Source organism: Pteronotus mesoamericanus, unplaced genomic scaffold (genome assembly GCF_021234165.1).
Source record: "Pteronotus mesoamericanus isolate MK-2021 breed Mesoamerican mustached bat unplaced genomic scaffold, CSHL_Meso_final contig_220, whole genome shotgun sequence".
NCBI lineage: Eukaryota > Metazoa > Chordata > Mammalia > Chiroptera > Mormoopidae > Pteronotus > Pteronotus mesoamericanus.
In genome coordinates this window covers 8,108,240-8,128,303 of record NW_026555091.1, presented here as the reverse complement: position 1 = coordinate 8,128,303, position 20,064 = coordinate 8,108,240, and the positions used below count along the sequence as shown (strand labels likewise).

At 61.7% G+C, this 20,064-nt stretch overlaps 1 protein-coding gene across 3 annotated transcripts in view; it reads right to left on the bottom strand.

The window, feature by feature from the left end:
• COBL (cordon-bleu WH2 repeat protein) overlaps nucleotides 1-20,064 on the bottom strand; it is a 129,760-nt gene that overhangs the window by 81,974 nt on the left and 27,722 nt on the right. For all 3 annotated transcript variants that reach the window (XM_054571376.1, XM_054571377.1, XM_054571378.1), the window contains exon 2: nucleotides 3,648-3,851. In XM_054571376.1, the coding sequence (XP_054427351.1) occupies nucleotides 3,648-3,851 (204 nt within the window). The remainder of the gene's footprint in view (nucleotides 1-3,647; nucleotides 3,852-20,064) is intronic.

Genomic DNA, 20,064 nt, shown 5'->3' with positions numbered 1-20,064 from the left:
ACACCGCGCTGCTGGGTACTTCGGCGGGGGTGCAAGTCATCACCCACGCGTGCGGACGCACGGAACGCACCACGCCACGGGAACTCGGATGCGCGTCGCCTGCGCGCATCCTGCCCGGATGGGGATGCAGACTCTGGGGGCGCTGGGCGTGCACAGAAAATCTCTGCACGTTCCTCTCAATGTTTCCATAAACCCAAGACTGTGGCAAAAACAAAAAAGTCTCAAAAAGGTATTCTTCAAGAGGAAATGGAAGTCAGACCACACTGCGCTTAACCATCAGCCTGTTAGGCAGCGAGCAGCCTTCTCCTCTCTGGGAGGCGCCCGATGTCGACGCTGCCCTTCCCCACCCGCCGGGCGCTGGGCCGGGGTGCCTGCTTTGGCCCCGGGAGCAGCTCCGTCCGCACCAGCTCCACCAGCCCCTCGGGGGCAGGGCAGGGGACGGACAGCCAGGGCAGAGGGTCTCTGTCCGCGCCCTGTGCCCCCATCTTGGGGAGGCGGGCTCTCCGCAGGAGGAACGCGGGGCCCGGGCGCCTACGCCGGCTCACGCGGGCCAGCACCGCAGCGCCCGGCCGGGCTGTGAACGCGTCTGCTGCGAAGGGGCTCCGCCCGGGCAGGCAGACGTGGGACTGAAGACAGAGGGGGCCTCACGGGGCCTGGGGCTCCCTCGCCTGGCCCTGCCCCAGGCTCCTGGGGCACGCGTGCCCACTCGGACGTGACCGGGGCACCACGTCCAAACGACACAGCCCCGACCCGCCAATGCCTGACAGTCTGCGAAGCCCCCTTTCGGCTCAGAGTGTTGTCTCCTCGAAGATCTTCTCTTTACTTGGCCCCAGTTACAGTGATGGGGTCTGTGGCTGCCTCCCGGCGGCCGTGGCTGGGCTGAAGCCCCGCCCCGCACGCAGGCCACGGCACGACCCCTGAGAATGGCCCCAAACACCGGCTCTTAATCTCCATGAGAATGCACTGGACTTTATGTTCATGTTTCTAAATCCAAAGGGAGCTTTAAAAAAAAAAATCACTGTGATATGCAGAATGAGACTCCAACCACTGCTGTGTTTCCTTTCTGAGGGTCTTCATGTCAGGGAACAGCACGCTGGGGGCTGGCCACAGATTAGAGTCCACTCGCCCGTCCTATGAGAAGGCTCTCCCGCAAGGCGGGAGCGAGGGCCCACGCTGGTAAACACAGCAGGTCTATTTTAAGCCAGGGTCTGGACTGGGACGTTGGCCCACTCCTGTGTTACTAAAGCGTGTGACACCCTCCCAAGACTCGGAGCTGCTGAATGAGCGGGGCCGCGCCCCAGTTTGGGGGCCCATAGGCCGCCCTGTCTCACCCTGGCGTCCAGGAACCGTGGGCAGGGGGTAGATCTCACTCCTTGGAAAACACAATGATTTAAAGCGCAATCTCTACAGCGGCACCTCTTCTGGTAGCTACGCTGCAAAACCACACGGTGGGAGCTTCCGCTTCGTAAGGGGAAAAAAAGGAAAGGGATCATGAGCGTTTAAGGACAAGAGGTGGAAGGATTGGGACTGGTAGGAATTAGGATAATTGGATTTCTAAAAATTGCCTACTGAGTCCTGGCTGGTGTGGCTCAGTGGACTGAACATCGGCCTGCAAACCAAAGGGTCACCGGTTCAATGGCCAGCCAGGGCACCTGCCTGGGTTGCGGGCCAGGCCCCCAGCAGGGGGTGCATGAGAGGCAGCCACACAGGGATGTTTCTCTCCTTCTCTTCCTGCCTTCTCCTCTCTCTAAAAATAAATAAATACAAGAAATCTTTAAAAACAAACAGTTTCCAATGTCAAAGTGTTGGTTTCCAGGCAGGTGGGACGTCTCTCTCTCTCTCCTTGTGCATTTGTGAACTGGCCCTAGGTGACAGCATGAAGACAAGCCCCCACGGCCGTTTTTTAAAAAAGTGTGTAACTAAACTGGCGCTTTCCTGGGTGGGGACTTAGCCACGAGCTCGCCACGTTGTGTGAATTAGGTAGGCGCAGTGTTCTGTCTGTTAATCGTACCTCAGTCGAGTGTTTCTTTTTTTTTTTCCTTTCACGGTATTGTTTTTATTTTTGTTGGCTAGATCCGTTTTTCTCTTTCTTTTAAATTATTTTTTTATGAAATGTGTTGGGGTGACATTTGTTAATAGGGTCTTAGAAGTCTCAGGGGTACAATTCTATGATACGTGATCCGCGTAGTGCGCTGTTGCCCGCCCCCCAATCAACTTTTTTTTAATGTAACTAGAAATTGGCCCCGAAACAGAAGAACCATGACTAAAACACAATATATTCGCTGATAAAATTTCATGCATCTATTACAGTAGTTGAAGCCTATAAGGCGATTGCATGTTTTCAAGTCAAAAAGATGTGGGAAAAGAGTAGTCAGGACAAGGACCGCCCCGCAAAACAAAGAAACACAGAGACTCTGGTCACCTGAGTGTCTCTGGCGCCTCCTGTGGGTCCGATGCAGCCCTCGCTTCGGCCCGCGGGCCCTTCCCCCGCGACAATGGCAGCAGGAGGGAGCCCTGAGGAGCAGCCCCGGACGCACCTGCAACGCTGTTTGGAAGGTGGGGGGACTGCCTACGGGGGACACGCTGGGCCCGCAGCCCGCAGCCCACCCGGCGGACGCCTGCCCCTCTGGCGTCTGTTCACGGGCCTGCGACGTAATTCTAAAAACGATAGACCCCATTGCCAATTAAATGATCACCTGGAATTCTCATTATAAAGCTTAACCCTTTAATTCAAATATGAATTTTCATGAGTAAAGTTTAGGTGGCATGTAAAAACTGACATTTAAAAACCAAGGTGCGTCACCGTGTTTAGTGTGTTCGCGAGACCACAACGCCCGGGTTCTGGGGTGAGGGGGCCGTGGTCCGTTTCTAAAATATCCACATGAGCTGCTTTTTAAGACTGAAGTTCTCTGTATCATTTCTTGCGCTTCTTGTCTCCCCAAAAGTGCTATACCTGCCTCAGAAGCATGGAAACATATTTTCATATGTGAGATTTTTTAGATTTTTTATAATTGCTCACTCTATCATAACCACTACAATAAAAACGCCATAAACATTTACATTTTTGTTCCCTGCGACTGTGTTACAATTTTTTATTATAAAGTTATCAGTAACGACAGTAGCAGTAACAGAAAATAGTTCACACAACATAATTGTCATATAGTTTGATCAATACCAAACGTAGAATGAGAAATCCCCCTGGGACTATAACGTCTGGTGCTCTGAGGGAGGGAGGCTGGGCCTTTGCGGGGAGAGGACGTGCCCGCGCCCGTGACCCCAGGCTCCCGACCCAGGAGGACCGGGTCCAAGAATGGGAGTGGGCCCCGCAGCCTGGAGATCGAGTCCCTTACACTGAAAGTGTGTGGGTTGGACTTCCCTTCTTGGTCTAAACCTGGACCTAGAGTGGCCGGCCGGTGTACGGGCCCCTGTGGGCCAGCCCGGGAGTGGACACGTGGACCCCGGACGGTCCACGTGGGAGGCTGCCCCTGGCTGAGCACCTCCGCGCCAAGCTCGCGAGCGCAGGCTGGTGGCAGGGCGCCCGCCGGGGGCGGGGTCCGGGGCGCCCCGGTGCGCGGTGCCGCCGCTCCCCACTCAGGACCGAGGCGAGCCTGCGGGGCCGGCCAGCGGGGTCCCTGCCCGGCCCTTACCTCCCGTTGACCACGCTCCTCTTCTCCAGCCCGCTGGGCAGCACGACGGTCAGGTCCACCGCCCTGTCCCGCAGGCTCTCCTTCAGGGGCAGCCGGTTCTGCTGGCGGGCGGGGGACGTGCTGCGGGGAGGGCTCTGGCCCCTCTGCGCCGTCGGGGTGGCGGGCTTCCCGGGGGGCGGGGGCGCGCGGGCCTTCATCTTCCTCCTTGAACGACAAGAGGGGGACGGGGTGAAGCGGCGCGTTGGTACACGGCGGGAGTGCCCGGCGGCGCTGAGGGCCGGCCCCGCCTCTCGCTCCAGGGGACGCCGCCCTTCTTGGGAAAGGCCTTTTAAAATCGGCCGCTGGGCCCCTTTTTGAAATTATAAAGTTCTCAGTAACAGCAGCAGCGGTGGTACCAGTCTGATCGAACAACATAATTGCAGTGCATCTGGACAAATATCAAACATAGGACTGGAAATTCTATTGGGGATAGAACTGTTATCTTAACACCACGGCTGGGCCTGGCCGGGTGGCTCCGTTGGTTGGAGTGTCCGGTGATGCTCTGACGTCCCTATTCCCCTGGCCGGAGAGTCGTAACACCTGACAGGAAGTCACCTGCTCTGATGAACAGTTTGAGAAAACCCTGTCTCCTCCAGATACTCAGGGAAGGCACCGACCTTACTTTGTACGGGGAGTTTACCCTGCCAGTCTGCCTGTGTGTGTGTGTGAGCGGGTGTGTGTGTGTTATATGTGCATATACACACACTTACTTATAGCTAAGAACCTATTTTATACAGGCCATGGCATTTCATAATGCCAGCTCGCCCTCCCTGGCCCTCAGCACCCGCGGGAATCCAATCTCAGCAAGTTCACCTCGCTCCGTCCTCAACCGAGGGTACAGCGGCGCAAACCGAGCGTGGGAGCGACTTGTGATTCTCTGAAGGCAGGAGGCCTGGCGCCGGGGCACAGCGCGCGCCCGGCCCCGCCCCGCCCCCGCCCCGCCCACTCTGCTTGCATGGCCCTCAGAGGGGGAGCGCGGGCCCGCGGGCCCCACTTCTGCCGCGGAGCTACCCCGTGGGGGTGTCCCCAGGCCACGGCGCCTGACCCAGGAATTCCACTTCTAGAAGTTCGTCCCAAAGAAATAGCCCCGCAGGTGTCTGTGTGAGTTTCAAAGATGCTCAGAATGTCGTTTGTAAGAGCCAGTAATCTAACCACAGGTCCATAAATTGAGACACTTGCAATCAATAGCGGTGCTTTAAAACACTGTTACACCGGTGCTGGTTAAAGAGACTTTAAAAGGACACACTTGGATGTGCCAAAACGCTCCAAACAGGTCTGGTAGACAACAAGCTTCAACACATCGTTTGTTTAGGGAAATTCTGTTTTTAAGCAGGGTGTAGAGTATAGCAGTAGACCCTAAAACCGTCCGGAAAAATACAGCAAAGGATTAGCAACAATGAGCCCTGGGAGACAGGACACAAGACCCGCGTTTACTACTGTCACTTCCACGCATTTCCCAATCTTTCTGTCATCTCACTTGTGTACGCGGTACTTGCCAGATGGAAGAGATCATTTACAAGGTCATTAGCTGAAAAGAACAGCCCCTGGGATTCTGAGGAAGCCACCAGTTACCATGGCTCCTGTCACTGGGTGAACGCAAGTCTGAGGAGTGACTTTGGGGACACAGCCTCCGCTGTAACCAACAGACATACATCCGTTCTCTCGCTCCCCTTGTTAAAAGCCTCTACCTGCAGCATCGCTGGTATAATTTTTATGCCTCATTCTTACCCCGTACGCACTTTTCCTTTCAATCCGTGGAAATAAACACGAAGCAGCCCACCTATGCTGCTCTCGTCCGAGGGCGGAAGGTCACGCATGCATCTACCGTCACAACCGCCCCGAGCAGATGCCAGCCTCGTCCCTGTCTCAGGGACAAGGGGTCTGGGCGCACCTTTCCAGGATCGCCGAGCGCCAGAGCGACGTCGAACCCAGGCGATTCGGTGCCAGAGCAGAGCTCTTAGTCACTGTGTCCTTCGGCGTCTGTGCGGAGGAGGAGCTGTCCCCACGGTCCGCGCCCGGGACGGTCAGGACAGAGAGGGAGAGGCGGCGGAGCCCTGGGTTAGCCCGCCGAAGGTCTTGGCCACGGGCTGCCAGCACTACCTCCCCGACGTGCTTCAGAAAGGGTGGGCTCGTTGGTCCTGTCTAGGAAATGAGTCTTTTCCCTGGGAGGACTGTTTATTTCTGGGCAGTTACGCAACTGGCTTGAACTCCCTCAAACACAGAGCCAAGATGGAAGCCACGTAACGACACGATTCCTCGCTCAGCTGGCACAGGGTCGGGGTCGGGGGGCGCAGCACGAGGAGTCCGCTCCCCCAGCCTTTCCCCAGTACGCAGTGTCCCCAGCCCCCGGAGTCCCCTGAGACGGGGTCTCATCTCCCTCCCCGCATGCCCCCCGTCCGCGCGGCGGAGCCCTGCCTGCCAGTCCTAGGCCTGCGTGACCGTCCAGACCACGAGTGCGCCGACGGCACCCTGCAGCGCTGCTCCCGAGGGGCCGGCACGGGGGGCTCTCCGGCTCCCTGCACAGCGTGCTGAGTGGGTGCGTGTACGTCACCTGCGAAAACACGCCTCAGACGTTTCACACTGACACAACGAGATTCTGGCCTTTTTGGGAAAAAACAACAACAACAACAACATTAAAAGTTCTGATGAAGGCTGCGAACGGCTACCCAGCACCGCCAGGCAGGCACCGCTTTCCGGAAGGTACCGGAGGCCTTCGGCGGAGGGGCGTGTGGGCGGAGAGCCGGGCGCAAGTCCCTGTGCAGGCAGCTCCCCTCCTCGGCTCTGTCCAGGTTGAGAAGCTGGGTGTGTCCTGCAGAAACTACTTACAAAACAAAAAAAATCTATAAAACCATCTCTGGCATGTCGAAGGGCATCTGGGAGAGGTCCAAGCGGTTTGAGCTTGAAGCACCGTGTGTTTACTGGTGCCGAGTGCCGCCCGCCAGGTCTGAGAGCTCAGCTCGTTTGGGAACCCGGGGCTGCCGGGCACCTGCTCCTTGGGGGTGACCCCACGCCTGCCCCCAGGCGGGGTGGCTGCAGAGAGCCGGACCGCACCGGGGACAGCCGTGGGCTGGGGGTGCTGCATGGCCGCTCTGCAGACTGACAGGGGAAGCCCGCACGGCTGTCCTCCTCCTGCTCGGTCCGAAGGGCCCGCTGTCCGTGGCTTCCTGCTGTCCCGCACGCTGCTTCTCAGGACCCGCGCCGCGGGCGCGGGAGTCGGCGGCTGGGCCGCGACAGCCACCCCCCTCTAGGGGCACGCCGACGTGGCACCTGCCCATCGACGCGCGCTCCTGGCAGGCGGCGGGCACAGGGCTGCGCTCGGAGGGCTCTTCCAGGAAACCAGGCCCGCCCACTGCTGCGGGCGGCCGGCCTGTCCTCTCCCAGAGGCTCTGCAGCTGAGCAGCCCAGCGGGCGTGGCTTCCTCCGGGGCGGGGTGGGACACTGTAAACAAGCCGCCCGCCCCCCTGGGTCCTCATTCCCCCAGGTCTGGGCGAGGCCCGGGCCCCTTCCATGGGCTGTGGGGCTCCCTCTGGAGCCTGCGCCCCCCCCAGGTCAGCCCTGCTCCTCGGCCGCGGCCCCTTCCCCGGGGCGACCGTCCGTCAGCCTTGCCCCGCACAGAAACCACTCCTGGAGGCCTGGGCCCCGCGGGGCCTCTACTTCCAGGCCATGCCCAGCCCAGGGCCTTCCGCAGGGCCGGCCTCACCGGAGACCTCTCCGTTCCCTGGTGTGAACGTGTTCTCATCCAGAGGGTGGGGCTGCCTTTTGCAGGACGCACCCACGCTGTTCTAAGGAAGCTGAATGCCAAGTTCAGCCCCACTAAGTGCTGGGGGGCGTGAATGCTGGGCGCCCCTGAGCACCAAGGCCTTCTGCTGACAGGACGGTGACCTTCGCGGACCCTTTCAGGGGCAATAAAATTCCAGGCGAGAGCGGCACGGAGACATCAGGCCCCGAAAATCAATGCTTGGGGTAGACTGGTTTGGTTGGTAGCGACGAAGAAAAAGTAAAACCCGGTGGAGACGCCTGGGGTGGGGAGGGTGGCTTTGACATCCACCCTGAACGCGGGTGGCAGCATCGTAGAGGCAGGGGTGTGTCCCTCCCTTCTGCTGGGCCAGGGGTGGGAGGAGACGGACAGAGGGAGGGACAGGGCCGCCACTGCCTTTCGATCGGGGTGGTGGAGATGAAGCCCGATTAAAGGCAGGGTGAAGACGTCGACACTCGTCCTACGAGGTCCGGCACCACCCCCACCCCCGGCCCCGGCCCCCCGGTGATTCCCACGGACTCCACACCTGCACCTGTCTCCTCTCATAGGTCCCACATTCACGCTGCCGCTCAGAAGGGACGTCACGGCATTACCGAGTCCCCGCTGACCCGCGCAGCGCTTGGCCAGGTGCCGGCGCTGAGACGGGGCCGCACCTCCGCGTGGGGCCGGAGCCCTGAGCATCGCCGCCTCCCGACCCCTGCCTCGCCCCACCCCCGCCCGCTGTTTGCCCCCGGAATGGCAGGGTCCCCCCTCGGGCAGTGTTGGCCCTGCTGGAGCCGGCGCGAGGCCGCCTCCACCGGGAGTCGATGGCCCGGTCGCCACCCTCTTTAGCGGGCAATGGGGGAAGGAACACGTGCAGAAACCCAGGCCCACCCCGGGGGGCAGCACGGCACCGCTGGGGGGACAGGACCGACTCCCCCCCGGCCACCGGCTCCCCGTCTCCAGGCCCTGCCGCTGGGCTCTTAGCTCTTGGCTTCTGGACACTTCTGAGCCAGCGTGCCCGGCCCTCGGCGCACAGCGGTCCCCATGGAGGGCCACGCGGCTGGAAAGGCCAGAGCAGCAGCCGCGGTCTCCCTGAGCGCCAGGTGACCGCAGCCACGGGCGCCCTGGCCCTGGGGAGTTGGTGGCACAAGTTGCAGACCCGAGCGCTCTGCGGGGACGTGTCCTCAACGAGCCGGCCTGTTTCTAAGCAGAGTCGGAGCCCCTGAGACCCCCCTGGTCCCCACCGAAGCTTCCTCGCGGCTCCCAGGAGACACAGGCCAGGGAAGAGGCGGAGGCCGGGGGCGGGACGGGGCCTGCCCGGGCTGATGTCAGCGTCCTCAGTGCGCTGAGGGTCCGGCAGGGTCCGCGACGCCCCGGGGGGGGTCCTGCGTAATCCCTCCCTCCAGGCAGGAGGCGCCGAAGACCTGGGCCGGCTCGCGACTTCTGCAAACTGCCGGGCGCGCGTGGGGACCCTGAGGAGAGTCGCTGTCGCCTTCCCGGGGAGTTCAGCAGCTCCCGCCGGCAGGGCCAGGCTCCTTCTCCGACAAGAACTCCTCCTAATCCACGAGAAATAACCAAGGCCCCTGATGCTTTCCTACCTTCTCTGCCTTGAAAAACAAAACTTGGTCGAAGGGAAACACTCAACACAAGATCCACACACGGAAGGGCTAAACAACAGGGACCTGTGAAACTGTCTCGTTAGAAGTCACCTTTGAGCTTGAAGAAGAGACCTGCCGTGAGCACAGCACCAGGCTGTTCCAACCAACCAGAGGAGATGGCTTTCCCCGTGAAAATGCCACATTTAAGGACAACACAGACACTCCACCTTCGGACATGGTTTTACAGCTGCAAAAGCATCCACCCGCCCCGGGTACACACCCCGGGCCAGGAAGATGGAAGCTCAGGCCCAGCAGATGACTTTATTTGGTCAGCACATGGGGACTTGCAGGCCCCAGTTTCCTTAGGAGCTGAACAGAGAGGTGGAGGGTTGACCTGGTGGGTTTAGTGCAAGGATTCAGTGGGATGCGCGAGAGAAGTCTCGGGGGCAGCGCTGGTTCCTCATCGGTGCTCCGTGACTGGCAGCTGCTCCGCCTACTTCCCGTGTAACCAGGAGGTTTGCCCTCTCGGATTCATAAGGAAAGAACACAAGAAGCCTCCTGTCTCCGCGAGGTCAGGGTAGGCGCTGGCTCACCAAGACGCCCCAGAAGAGCTCAAATGTGCAGCAGAGGCATTCAAAACCGACCCCGAAATCATACTCGCGACAGAAATTTCAGTTTTGACCTGGGGCTGGGGGTGCTTTTAGAAATTCGACATAAAAAGATTCACTTTCCAGATAGGATTCTCAAAGACATAATAACAAAAGCTATCCATAACACTCGCTGAACTCTAGACTCGGCCCGGCGCATGGGAACGCCGGTATCTCAGCGCACATCGGGCTCATGTTCGGAGGGGAGCAGTGAGCGCTGGCTCCCACAGCTATTACCCTGCGCCCGGCTCTGGGATCCGCCGGTGGGGGTCCCTTCCCTCCCCGCACACCCTCCGCGGTGAAGCCAAGCAGAGCGGCCCCTGTATCAGAGAGGCGAGGACGCAGGCCTCGTGCAGGGCTACAGGGAGGCTCCTCCTTCCAAAAAGGACGCGGTGCTGCCTGAGCTTTGAATATTCTTATCGAACGAGAGGAAAACAGGCCAGAGGAGAAAACTTACTGATTCCCAAACCACCTGGCGGGGTTTGCGCACATCCCGGCGGCCGCCCTCGCTGCAGCGGGCCCTGGGCCCCTCTCCGCAGAGAGCCCGGGGCTCTCCACGCGGGGCCCTGCTGTCCCCCGAGGAAATGAAAGTCACCGTCCGGACGCGTTAGGGCCGGAGCGGGGAGGCCCTGCCGTGCTGTGAGAACAAGCAGAGCCTTGGATCCGGCCAGCCTAGTGACTTATTAATAAAGGTGCCACCCGATGCAGGCTGCGCTTGCCCGCTGAGACGTCCCTGCTGCCGACACATCCAGCAAATGCAGCACATGTTGCCCTGGTTCCTTCATTCAAAGCCACAGGCTTTCCAAACCACGACAGGGCAAAAAGGCAGGGCGGGGGTCGAAGGGGGTGCCGGCAGCCAGCCACTCCTCAGGGCGTGCCCGCCAGCATCTGGGATGGGCAGGGCAGGGCAGGGCAGGGCAGAGCAGGGGCACCCTTATTCCTGGAAAGGCGGCCGGGCCTTGCGGGGAGCTGGCCCACCTCACACACCCAGGCACCTGCCACACAGCAGCCTGGTCCTCTCCCAGGAGAGACTTCACTTTTCTTTTCTCCCCTAGAAGGGCTGCGAGCAGCTCGTTGCTTTCTCCCTGCCTCTCTGTGCGGCAGCGCGGCCTTGCAGGCTCCAAGGCCACGTTTGGTTCATTCCAAATTCCATGGTCCCAGGGTTACAGGTGGTGCCGCAGACAGACATGCCTACCCGCTTGACTGCTGCCAGGGCCCATCTCCCCGGGACCTGAGGGTCCCAGCGAAGCCCCCCTCCCACGCCCCCGGGAGGGATCCGGCCGCAGGACAACACCCTCATCCTCAGGCCCCTGCTGTTTGCTTTGTGTGAGCTGCAGCGTCACCTGAGTTAACCGTCCCCGGAGCTCTCGTCGACCTCCGTGTCCCATCGGGGAGGCCGGGCTGGTCCAGCTCAGCCCCGCGGAGGCAAGGGTTGTACTGCCCCCCAGGAGCCTCCCAGTACGGCGCCAGCCTCCTCTGAGCTCCCACATTGCCACACTCGCCCCTGCCGCCCCCTCGGGAGACGGCAAATCCGCCGCCGCCTTCTGGGCCATGACAAACCCACTCAGGGGCTCCTCACTCAGCTCCGGCCGCCTCTCCGTTTCGGTCGGCGGCGCCACCGTTTGCTGAGGCTGCTGCCGCCCTGTCCGCGCCGCCTGCTCCTCCCCCGCCTCCCCCCTCCTCTTCCCTCCCAGAGCAAACCGAGCAGCAGACAGGCCGGGCGGGAAGGGGCAGCTTCAGCTGGGCGTGGAGTTGAACTTCATGGCCGAGAAAGGACGCCACTCCGCCGGGCAACAGAAGTGAAGCTGCGGGGTCCGCCCGGGGCTCCAGGACGGCAGCGATGTGCCTGCGCACCAGGGTCCGACCCGAGCTGCAGAGGGCCGCCCACTGCCCGCTGTCTCCACCATGATGTTCTTGGCCAGAACGGACATGCCCCCCAGGAAGAGAGCAAAGGAAGACAGAACAGTGACAGAAGCACAGAACGGTCACACAGGACCTCACTCCTCCTTTCCCTGCCCGGGAAGAGCGCACGGCGGGGGCCGGGGGTGGGCGCGGGAGGGCGGGGTGCAGGTAGGGTTCCCCGGGGCACCCTGGCTGTGGTTCCAGAAGGACTGGCGACGGGGCCACCAGAGGGCCTGGCACTTCCCAGTGCGTCCCTGAGCTGAGGTTTGGTAGCACAAACTGTTCTTATTCCCCTCTCATCCCCGCAAAAACAGGACAAAACAAGACAAAAAAAACCCAGCTAGAGTTTGTATGACTTTCTCCTAATGTTTATCAAATTTCTTGCTGGGCTGTGTGGCCATTAGTAGCCATGTTCCACGAAACCAGGAGGGCAGTTCACTGATTACGGTGTTAAATAATGAACAGTTACAGAACGGACCCGGAGTAAGTCACACCGCGCATCGCTATGGAAACGGCGAACCGCCGCCTGCGGCGCGAGGTGTAAGGGAAAGCGAATACAGACGCCAAGTCGTTCTTGAACACTCCAGAACGAAAGTTCACAACTGTGAATTCAAATGAAACTCCTCCTGGCCTAGTCACCTTTGGGGGGACGACAGGCATCTCATTGCCCGTACTGCCAGGACCCCTTCAGGTTTTGCTGGAGTGTCCAACGCGCCACGCGGGCTAATTAGCACTGATTTCGGCCCTCAAACCCACGGGAAACCTCCCGCTTTCCCCTGTCTCACTGACGGAACGGGTCGGGGGCGAGGGACAGCAGTAAGTGCCCCGACTGCGGGCGGACAGGGCGCCAAACCCGGGGCCGGAGATTCGCTTTCGCCGGGCCGCGCGCTGGGGCTCCTTTCCTGCGGCCGGGGAAACGGAGCAGGGCTGGATTGAGTTCCGTCCAGCAACGTGTGAAAAAGAGGAACAAAACCGAGTGGGAACCTGGGATGAAAATCTCAGCGCGGGAGGTCTGATAGGACGCCCCACGCTCTGAAATGCGCCCCGCTGCCAGCTGATAAGCCCGGCCTGGCTCTGTCCTTTTGTGAGGAGCTGAAAAGCAGGAAATCTGACGAGCCAGCGCTCGGCGCGGCCAGTAACTGGATCAGAACAGAGTCCTGAGAACGTCCCGGGAAAATGCTCCCACTGCTTTCCCTGCAGGCCCAGCCTCACGGAGGCCCAGCTGCCAGCAAGGGCTGTCCCCCCGAGCCCCTCGCCGGAGGGCCCCTGGCGGATGTCTGATTTCGGAGCCTGGGTTCTCCCCGTGTCCCCGCGATCCGTGGGGGACGCTCCTGCGCACAAACTCCTGCACGTTGGCTCTAGAAGCAGTGAAAGCGTGTATTTACTGCCTCGGGTAATAGAGTTCACATGGCCCTCCTAAAAGACACGGAAATGGCTCTTTATTTAGGGCGATGTTATTCTGCCATCAAAGGCTGCCTCGGCAGAAAGAGCGGAGGGAGCGAAAACAGAAACGCAGGTGGAGGCAGAGGCCCAGGGCCTGGGGCGTTCGGTGGGGACGTTTGCTGGGCTGCGCGCAGGGCCTCGGGAACCTTCAACTCTCCTCCGAAAATATGACACTTGATAACCTCCCCCGGGAACACTGGCTCAAAATAGCGCCTGGGCCTCACCGCCGGCCGGCCTGGCGAAACCTGAGCCGTGGCTTCGGGGCGCGGCTGGAGCCGACCAGCTCTGCTCGCCCTGCAGACCTGCCGCCGGCCCCCAGGGGCACAGGGCTGTCCGGCACGGCCAGGCCGATGTCCCAGTCACCACCAACACCGAGAGCTCAAACCAAAGGGTGCACGCTGTGGAACGTGGGAAACGCCACGCTGGGTAAACCGGGGCGCGCTGGGCCCCGTGTCGCCGGCCCACGGTCAGGCCCCCCAGCTCTGGACGGGGCCTGCCACCGCCTGCGGGGCCTTCCTTTCCTTGTGGAAAAGCAGAGAAGAGGGGGACTGAGGGGGGCCCTCCCTGTCGCTGAACAGCTCCGTTCTCCACCTGCCTCCCAGGCCCTGCCTGGAGCCCCTGCCCACCTCACACAGCCCGACGTGAGAGCCAGAAATTTCACTGCAAGTCCGTGGCTTCTGGGGGCGGCTGCCTCCCGTGAAACCCTGGGAAGGGAGCCTGATGGCCTGACCTCTCCAAGCGGCCCCTCTGCCTCTCTCAGGCCGCAACAGCGGCCCCAGGCCTGCGCCTCGCCGGCGGGGCCCAAGGCTGGCGAAGGAGTGTCTTCCAGGGGAAGACCCTAGAACATTACACGTAAGCAGGAGGGGCTGTGGTCAACAGCTGCGTCCAAACAGGGCGCTTGACAGTCCCGCTGTGGCGGCCGGAAGGGTGAGGGAGGCCGCCTTCCCAGCCCAGCCCCCCAGCTTGCCCTGCCCTGCCCTGCCAGAGGCCCCTCACTCCTCGAGCATCTCAAGACAAACTTAGCAGAAACTTGGATCCATGTTCCTCAACAGGAGCTATGCGCCCCAGCAGGCAATGAGAGCTCCCAGGGCGCCCCGTCTCGTGCGGGCAGGGGCAAGCCTGGCTCCATGGGCCTCCCAGGGCAGGGATCTCGGCTCCACGGGGCCCGAACGTGCCCGCGCCCCGGCTTCTCGCAGCAGCAGTGCCGGTCGGAAGCGCCGCCTGCACAGACGGGGCAGCGGACAACCTAACAGGAAGAGCACCGGGTCCCGCTCTCACGGGGCCCGGCCTGGGACGGGGTCCGGATGTGGACAAACGGCAGGACAGCAGGTGCTGGGCCGAGAAGGGAGGGGCTTCGGAGATGTGCGAAGGACAGCTAACTTCTGCAGGGGCGAGGGGAGCCCGGAAGGGCTGGGTGCCCCGGCAGCCGGCAGGGAGCGCCCAGCCGGAGGGCGGCGTCTGGGGTGAGGAGGGAGCGGCAGGCTGGGGCCCGCGGCTGGTGCCACAGAGCGCTCCCCTCCTCCAGGTGAGCACGTTCTTGTTCTTTTCCAGGGATTGGTCCCCTGCCGGATAGAACAGCTCCCGGCAGGTAACAGACACTCTCAGTGCTTGGTGTGCATCCCACCAGGGACAAGCTCGGGGCCCTCAGGGGAGGCTGAGTCCCAGGCAGTGCCATCAAAAGGGCGGGGGCCTCATGGGACCAGGGTGGGCTCCTTCCCAGCGGTCCCCTTGCAGCGCGGGTCCCCTCGCCCCATCACCCCGGTAACGTGGAAGGGGATCACCTCTCCCCAGGGAGGGGCGGAGTGGACAGGACGCACCGAGCAGGCCACGGGGGCTGCATCCCTGAGGAACGGGGCGTGTCTGCACGGGAGGGCCGGCAGCTCACGGCCTCTGCCCAGCGCGCCTGCCTCCGTCCATCCCCCAGCCCCGGGGACAGCCGCGCCCCCCGGCCCCCTCCCTGCCCGTGTCGCTTCCTGACACCGGGGGTGGGGGGCGGTCTCCCTCTTGGAGTCTGTGCCTGCCAGACCCCCCGATGAGCTGGGCACCACGCCACCCTGTGTCCTGCGCCCCCCGGCTGGTCCCAGTCTGCACCGGCTACTCACTGGCTGCTCACTTAACGCCTTGCCTTGGCCCGCAGGTGCTGCCTCCCAGTGGGGCCCAGGGAACACCCCGCCCTCCCTGTTTTCTGCTGGCCACCCCCATGCCTTGCTATTTGCTTCTTTCAAATCAAAACCAAAGCGATAAAGCTCGGCCGGGGCCTGGAAGTCCTTGAGTCCCCGGAAGCTCCGGGGAGCGCCCCGGCGCAGACCCCAGGCTCCGCCCCCAGTCCCTGTGGTCTAGTTTGCTTTACTTGGCACTTCGCAAAGGGACGGGGCTCTTTAATGGCTCTTAAAATGTAACATTTTCCCAGCTTAATTCTAATCTATTAAACAAAAGGCAAAGCTTTTAAGCAAATAGAACAGTATACTTCTCTACATCCTCCTGAAGACTTGCCTGAGGTGTTTGTACCAGTGTTGGGCAGAAGGTTACACTGAGGCATTACAAAGTAAACATGCAAAACAGCAACAATGTTTAAAAGTAAATTGAGCGAAAGTGTAGGGGCTGAATTTGCTTTCCCGCTTTGCTGACCGCACTTCACAAACTGTACCAACGGAATTCCTTCTCCGATTAGAAGAGGCCGTGGTAGCCAATGACAAATGCCTGCAGTTTTGTCACTAGCTTAGAAATCTTACTGTGGTAATACTAAGCATCCTAGAATTGTTGTCATATTTCTCCTTGGGCCCTACCTTTGAATACCTGAAGGGGCGTATTTTGAAAGCCACCTCTATTTAGGAAACAGTAACATGTTAGTAATGATAACAAAAGATGTATGAGAATGGGGCACAGAGCATTATTCCAAGCGGGGGCGAGGGCGGCATCACTGGGCAATAGTTACATGGCGTCCTGGATCCCGACCAGGTTCCCGAGCGGGAGTCCCGCCCTCGGAGCTTCGAGGTTCCTCTGCTGTGTGACGGCTGTGGGGGAGGGGCCGGGACCTGGCGATGCAGGTTGGGTCGTGGTGGCTGATGTCACAGGGGGCTTTGTTGACACTGGGGGCCCCCCAGGGCTATGTCCCCTCAAACACCACAAGGGACAGAGTAGGAAATTCCACCCAAACTGGACCTCACTGGGGAGCCAGCCACCACACCGACCGGGGACAGTGCAGGGCTGGCTCCTGGCCCTTTGCCGGGCCTTTCCCCCCAGGCTCAGACCCCCTCAGGGGGTGGTGTGCACCCAGCCGGGCCCAGCAGACGGATTCGGCCTCACTCAGGTAGGCTTGCTCGCCTCCCGTTGCCACGCCGTGGAGCGTGGCAGCTGGGTGACCAGCTTCCCTAGTGCGCAGGTCGGGGGCTGGGGAGGGGCCCCCTAGGGGCAGGGACGGCCGCACGTCCCGGTCCCTTCTCTTTGCCCGTCCCGAGCCGGGTTTCCTCTACGACCCCCGCAGCGAACGTTAGCACATCCGCCGGGGCCAGAGGGGGCAGCTTTCTCGCTCTCCCGGCTCGAGGTCTCCGGGCAGCACGGGGGCAGGCGCTGTAACCAGCAGGGCTGGGGCCCAGCCTGCGGCTCTGACCGGACTCACCCGCCCAACGGGCCCCCGGGGGCCTCGCTGGTCCTCGGGAAACAGTCAGGGCCTCCCTTCCCGGCCATGTTGAGGACAGGCCGCTACCCACGCCCTGGCCCCGGCAGCGCCCCTGGGGCTGAGAGAAGACACAGGACGACTCAGGGGCTCACACCCACCCGCACCGTGTTGCTTTACGAGCCGGAAGGCTGTGTCTCCTTCAGTTCCAGCAAAGGGAGGAAATAGTCCCGTTTCAGATATGCAGCCGCCCCTCTCTCCAGCGTCTATCTGAGGCGCGGCTCAGGGAACGTCCAGCCGTGTCCCCCCGCCCCCCCGCCCTGCTTCTGACCATCCCCCTGAGCTGCGTGCGGCAGGCGGGTCCCTCACCTCCTGGCATCCGCCCCTCCCCCGTGGGGCGTGCCCCCGGCTCCCAGCATCGCGCCTCGTCCGGAGAGTCCCGCTCAGGAAGCCCTTCTTCCCAGCCGCCCCCTCCTGCCCTCCCGGGCGGAGCCCCTGCCCAGCGCTGCCCCGGAACTGCCTCCAGCTGCTCATGTTTTAGGAATGTCAGAAATACGCCCGCTGTTAAACGCGAAATTCCATCCACTTAAGATTAAATAAACCGTGTGGGAAACAAAGGTGATAAACACTCAGCAGCCACCGCCTTCCGATGACTGGCCCCGGATACCTGTGCCCTTGAGGTTGTTTACAGCGGTGGCGTCTTTGGGGCTGAGAGGCCCCGTGAGGGGCGAGGCTGGCGGGGCTCTCGCACAGCCCTGCGCTCAGGCCGCGCGGCGGCTGGACACGGGCCGCGTTGCTTTCCCCCGGAAACGGGCGAACGCTCCGAATCAGGGCGCCCGGGTGTCCGCTGGTAGTCTAGACAGGGGACCAGCAAGCACTTTCCACAAACAGCTGGACAGCCCATGTTTCAGGCTGCGAGGACCCCGGGGCTTCCGTCGCAGCTCCTCCATGTTGCCACCGCAGCGCGAGGACAATGCGTCAGTGAAGGGAGGAATGGCTGTCCCGGTGAAGTTTTATCTATGGGGCTGAACTTGGGGTTTCTAGGATGCCCGTGCCCTACACAATAAGAGTCTCCTTTTGGTTTTTCTCTAAAAAGACACTTAAACATGGGAAAGCCACTCGTAGGTGGCAGGCGGGAGGCAAACACAGTCTGGGCCGCGGGCTGTGCCCGGCCAGTCCCTGGTCTGAACTTCGGACAGGGAGGCCGAGAACCTTCTGGAAGCTCGGCAGACTCGGAAGGCGCAGAGTCTGTCACCACCACGCCTCTAGCAGCACTGAAAGTCAAGGGCACCCTCTCGGGTCCCCACACTCAGCTGCTCCGCGAAGGAGTCTGGCGTCACTGAGGAAAGGGGGACGTCCTCACGCGCATGGCTGCGCCCGCGTCTTCGGTGGCGTCCTTGAAAATGCCCTGCAGCGTCCACTCAGAACCACACTGCACGTCCACACAGCCCTCGCCGGTCCCCGGACCCTGGGCTCCGCACACGCTGACCAACCCACGCGCGATCACTTGGCTCCATGCGACGTCACCGAGGGCAACGGGCCGCCCTAGCGTTGTGAGCCGTGCCCGACACAGGCTTCTTAGAGCAACAGCGCCACCCTTCAGAGCTGCCTGGCGGACATCGCCGGCACCCCCGGAGCCCGACGCCAGAGCGCCGCGACCTCGGCCCGGCGGGAGGGCGCCTGCAGCTCACCCACGCCCGGGCGGTGCGCTCCGGGCAGGAGGGCGAGCCCGGCCCAGGCCTCTGCCCGCGGAACAGCCCCTGGGAGACGTCTGCCGCGTTCAGGCTGAGCCAGGGCAGGAGCAGGCGGGCGAGCGAGTGGACGCCCGCGTCCTCGCCGCCGCACGCCGTGCCCGGCTCACGCCTGTTAGGCTGGTCGCTCGGACGTGACCGTGCACGTCAAACGTTTCGGGGGGCTCTCAGCGAGTCTCGTCAACAGCGAAAGCAAGGGGACTCCACGCACAACTTTTAAAAATCACCCTACGACCTGGCACTTAGTACGTTTTCATGGGCGGCTGCACAGCATCTCGCACACGTTATTCAGGACAATGTCACATCTCGGTGCGTTAGCCGTAAAAACCCAGTGCTGGTGAGAAGGTCCACACACACACATCTCTCAGTCCACAGGCCCCGGGGCCCCGCCCGGACGGGCCCGGTGAGGAAAGCCGTGTTCCCACAACTTTTGATTTGCATTTTCAGGAACGGCCTCCGGCTCAAGGCGGCAGGGGAAAGAAGCCAATGTCCTATTTAGAAAACAGTAACGTTGCATGAAAATGCCTATGAAGTTAGGACAGAAGTTTCAGGCAAGGGACGAAGAGGCGTGACAGGGACAGAAGGAGACAGGTCACACACGCAGGCTCCCGCCCGGCCGCCCTGCACCATCCCGGGCATCTTCCGGGACCCCGGTCCTCTTGCGGGACTTGGCAGGCTCCCCGGCTGAGTTCACCTCCCTGCTGAATGACATAAAAAGGGGGCCAGAAAGTTCTAGAGTGGAGGCGAACTGGGCAGCTGCATCCACCAGCCGACCCCTCCATACCTCCAGTCCCTTGACCCTGAAAAGACTGAGCGATGTCTCAGGATGGCTATTTGTTTTTTTTTAATTTTATAATCTTAAGGGTCCTCAAGAGGCACAGACACACAAACACTAACTTGGGGTCTGAATGCAGGCAGGTCTCCTCCCACCCTGCCCCGGACCTAGGCCGGCGCTTTTTTTAAATACTCGTGATTGGATTTCGCGCCACATGTGCAGAGTAGACGGCCCCGCAGCCTGCTCTGAAGTTGGAGACCCCCAGGCATGACCTGGGAAAGGGCTGCGCCCGACCCCGCGCCCCACCCCCGCGTCCTCTTCAGGGGAGTCCTTGGGAAGCACCTCCTTTCTCGGAAGATGAGCTGAACACCGTGTGGACCGGCACAGAGGAGGCCCCGGGGACCGCTCGGGACCAAAGTCCAGCCCACGATAACAGGCGGGACACGCCTGGGAGGCAGCCCAAGTTCACCAGGGGCCAGGGAGGGAGGGCGGGACGAAGGGGCAGGTGCACCCGGACAGGTCTGCCGGGTGGGGGCGCGCCGCCTGAAGGGGTGGACGGTTCCCTCCCCTCCACTGGGGACAGGTGGGCAAACACAGCGGAAGTCACGCGAAGACAAAGGGAAGAGGGTGGGGCAGGAAGCTGCCTGGTGAGGTTGAAGCGGCTCTGACGCTTTACTGGGCCGGCTTCGTGGGCCAGCGTGGGCACAGCGGCACCCCGCCGCTCCGGTCTCAAGGCCGACCCCCGATGTCTCAGGGGCCCGTGTGGGTGGCTTCGCTCCTCTGTGGCTGGGGTTCCCTACGGTCGCAGCTTGCAGCCCGAAGGCGGCAAGCCCTCCGCGCTCCTGTCGGCTGCGGTCACGGGGTCCGTTGGACATTTAAACTTACATGCTCATCATCCAGACTGAAA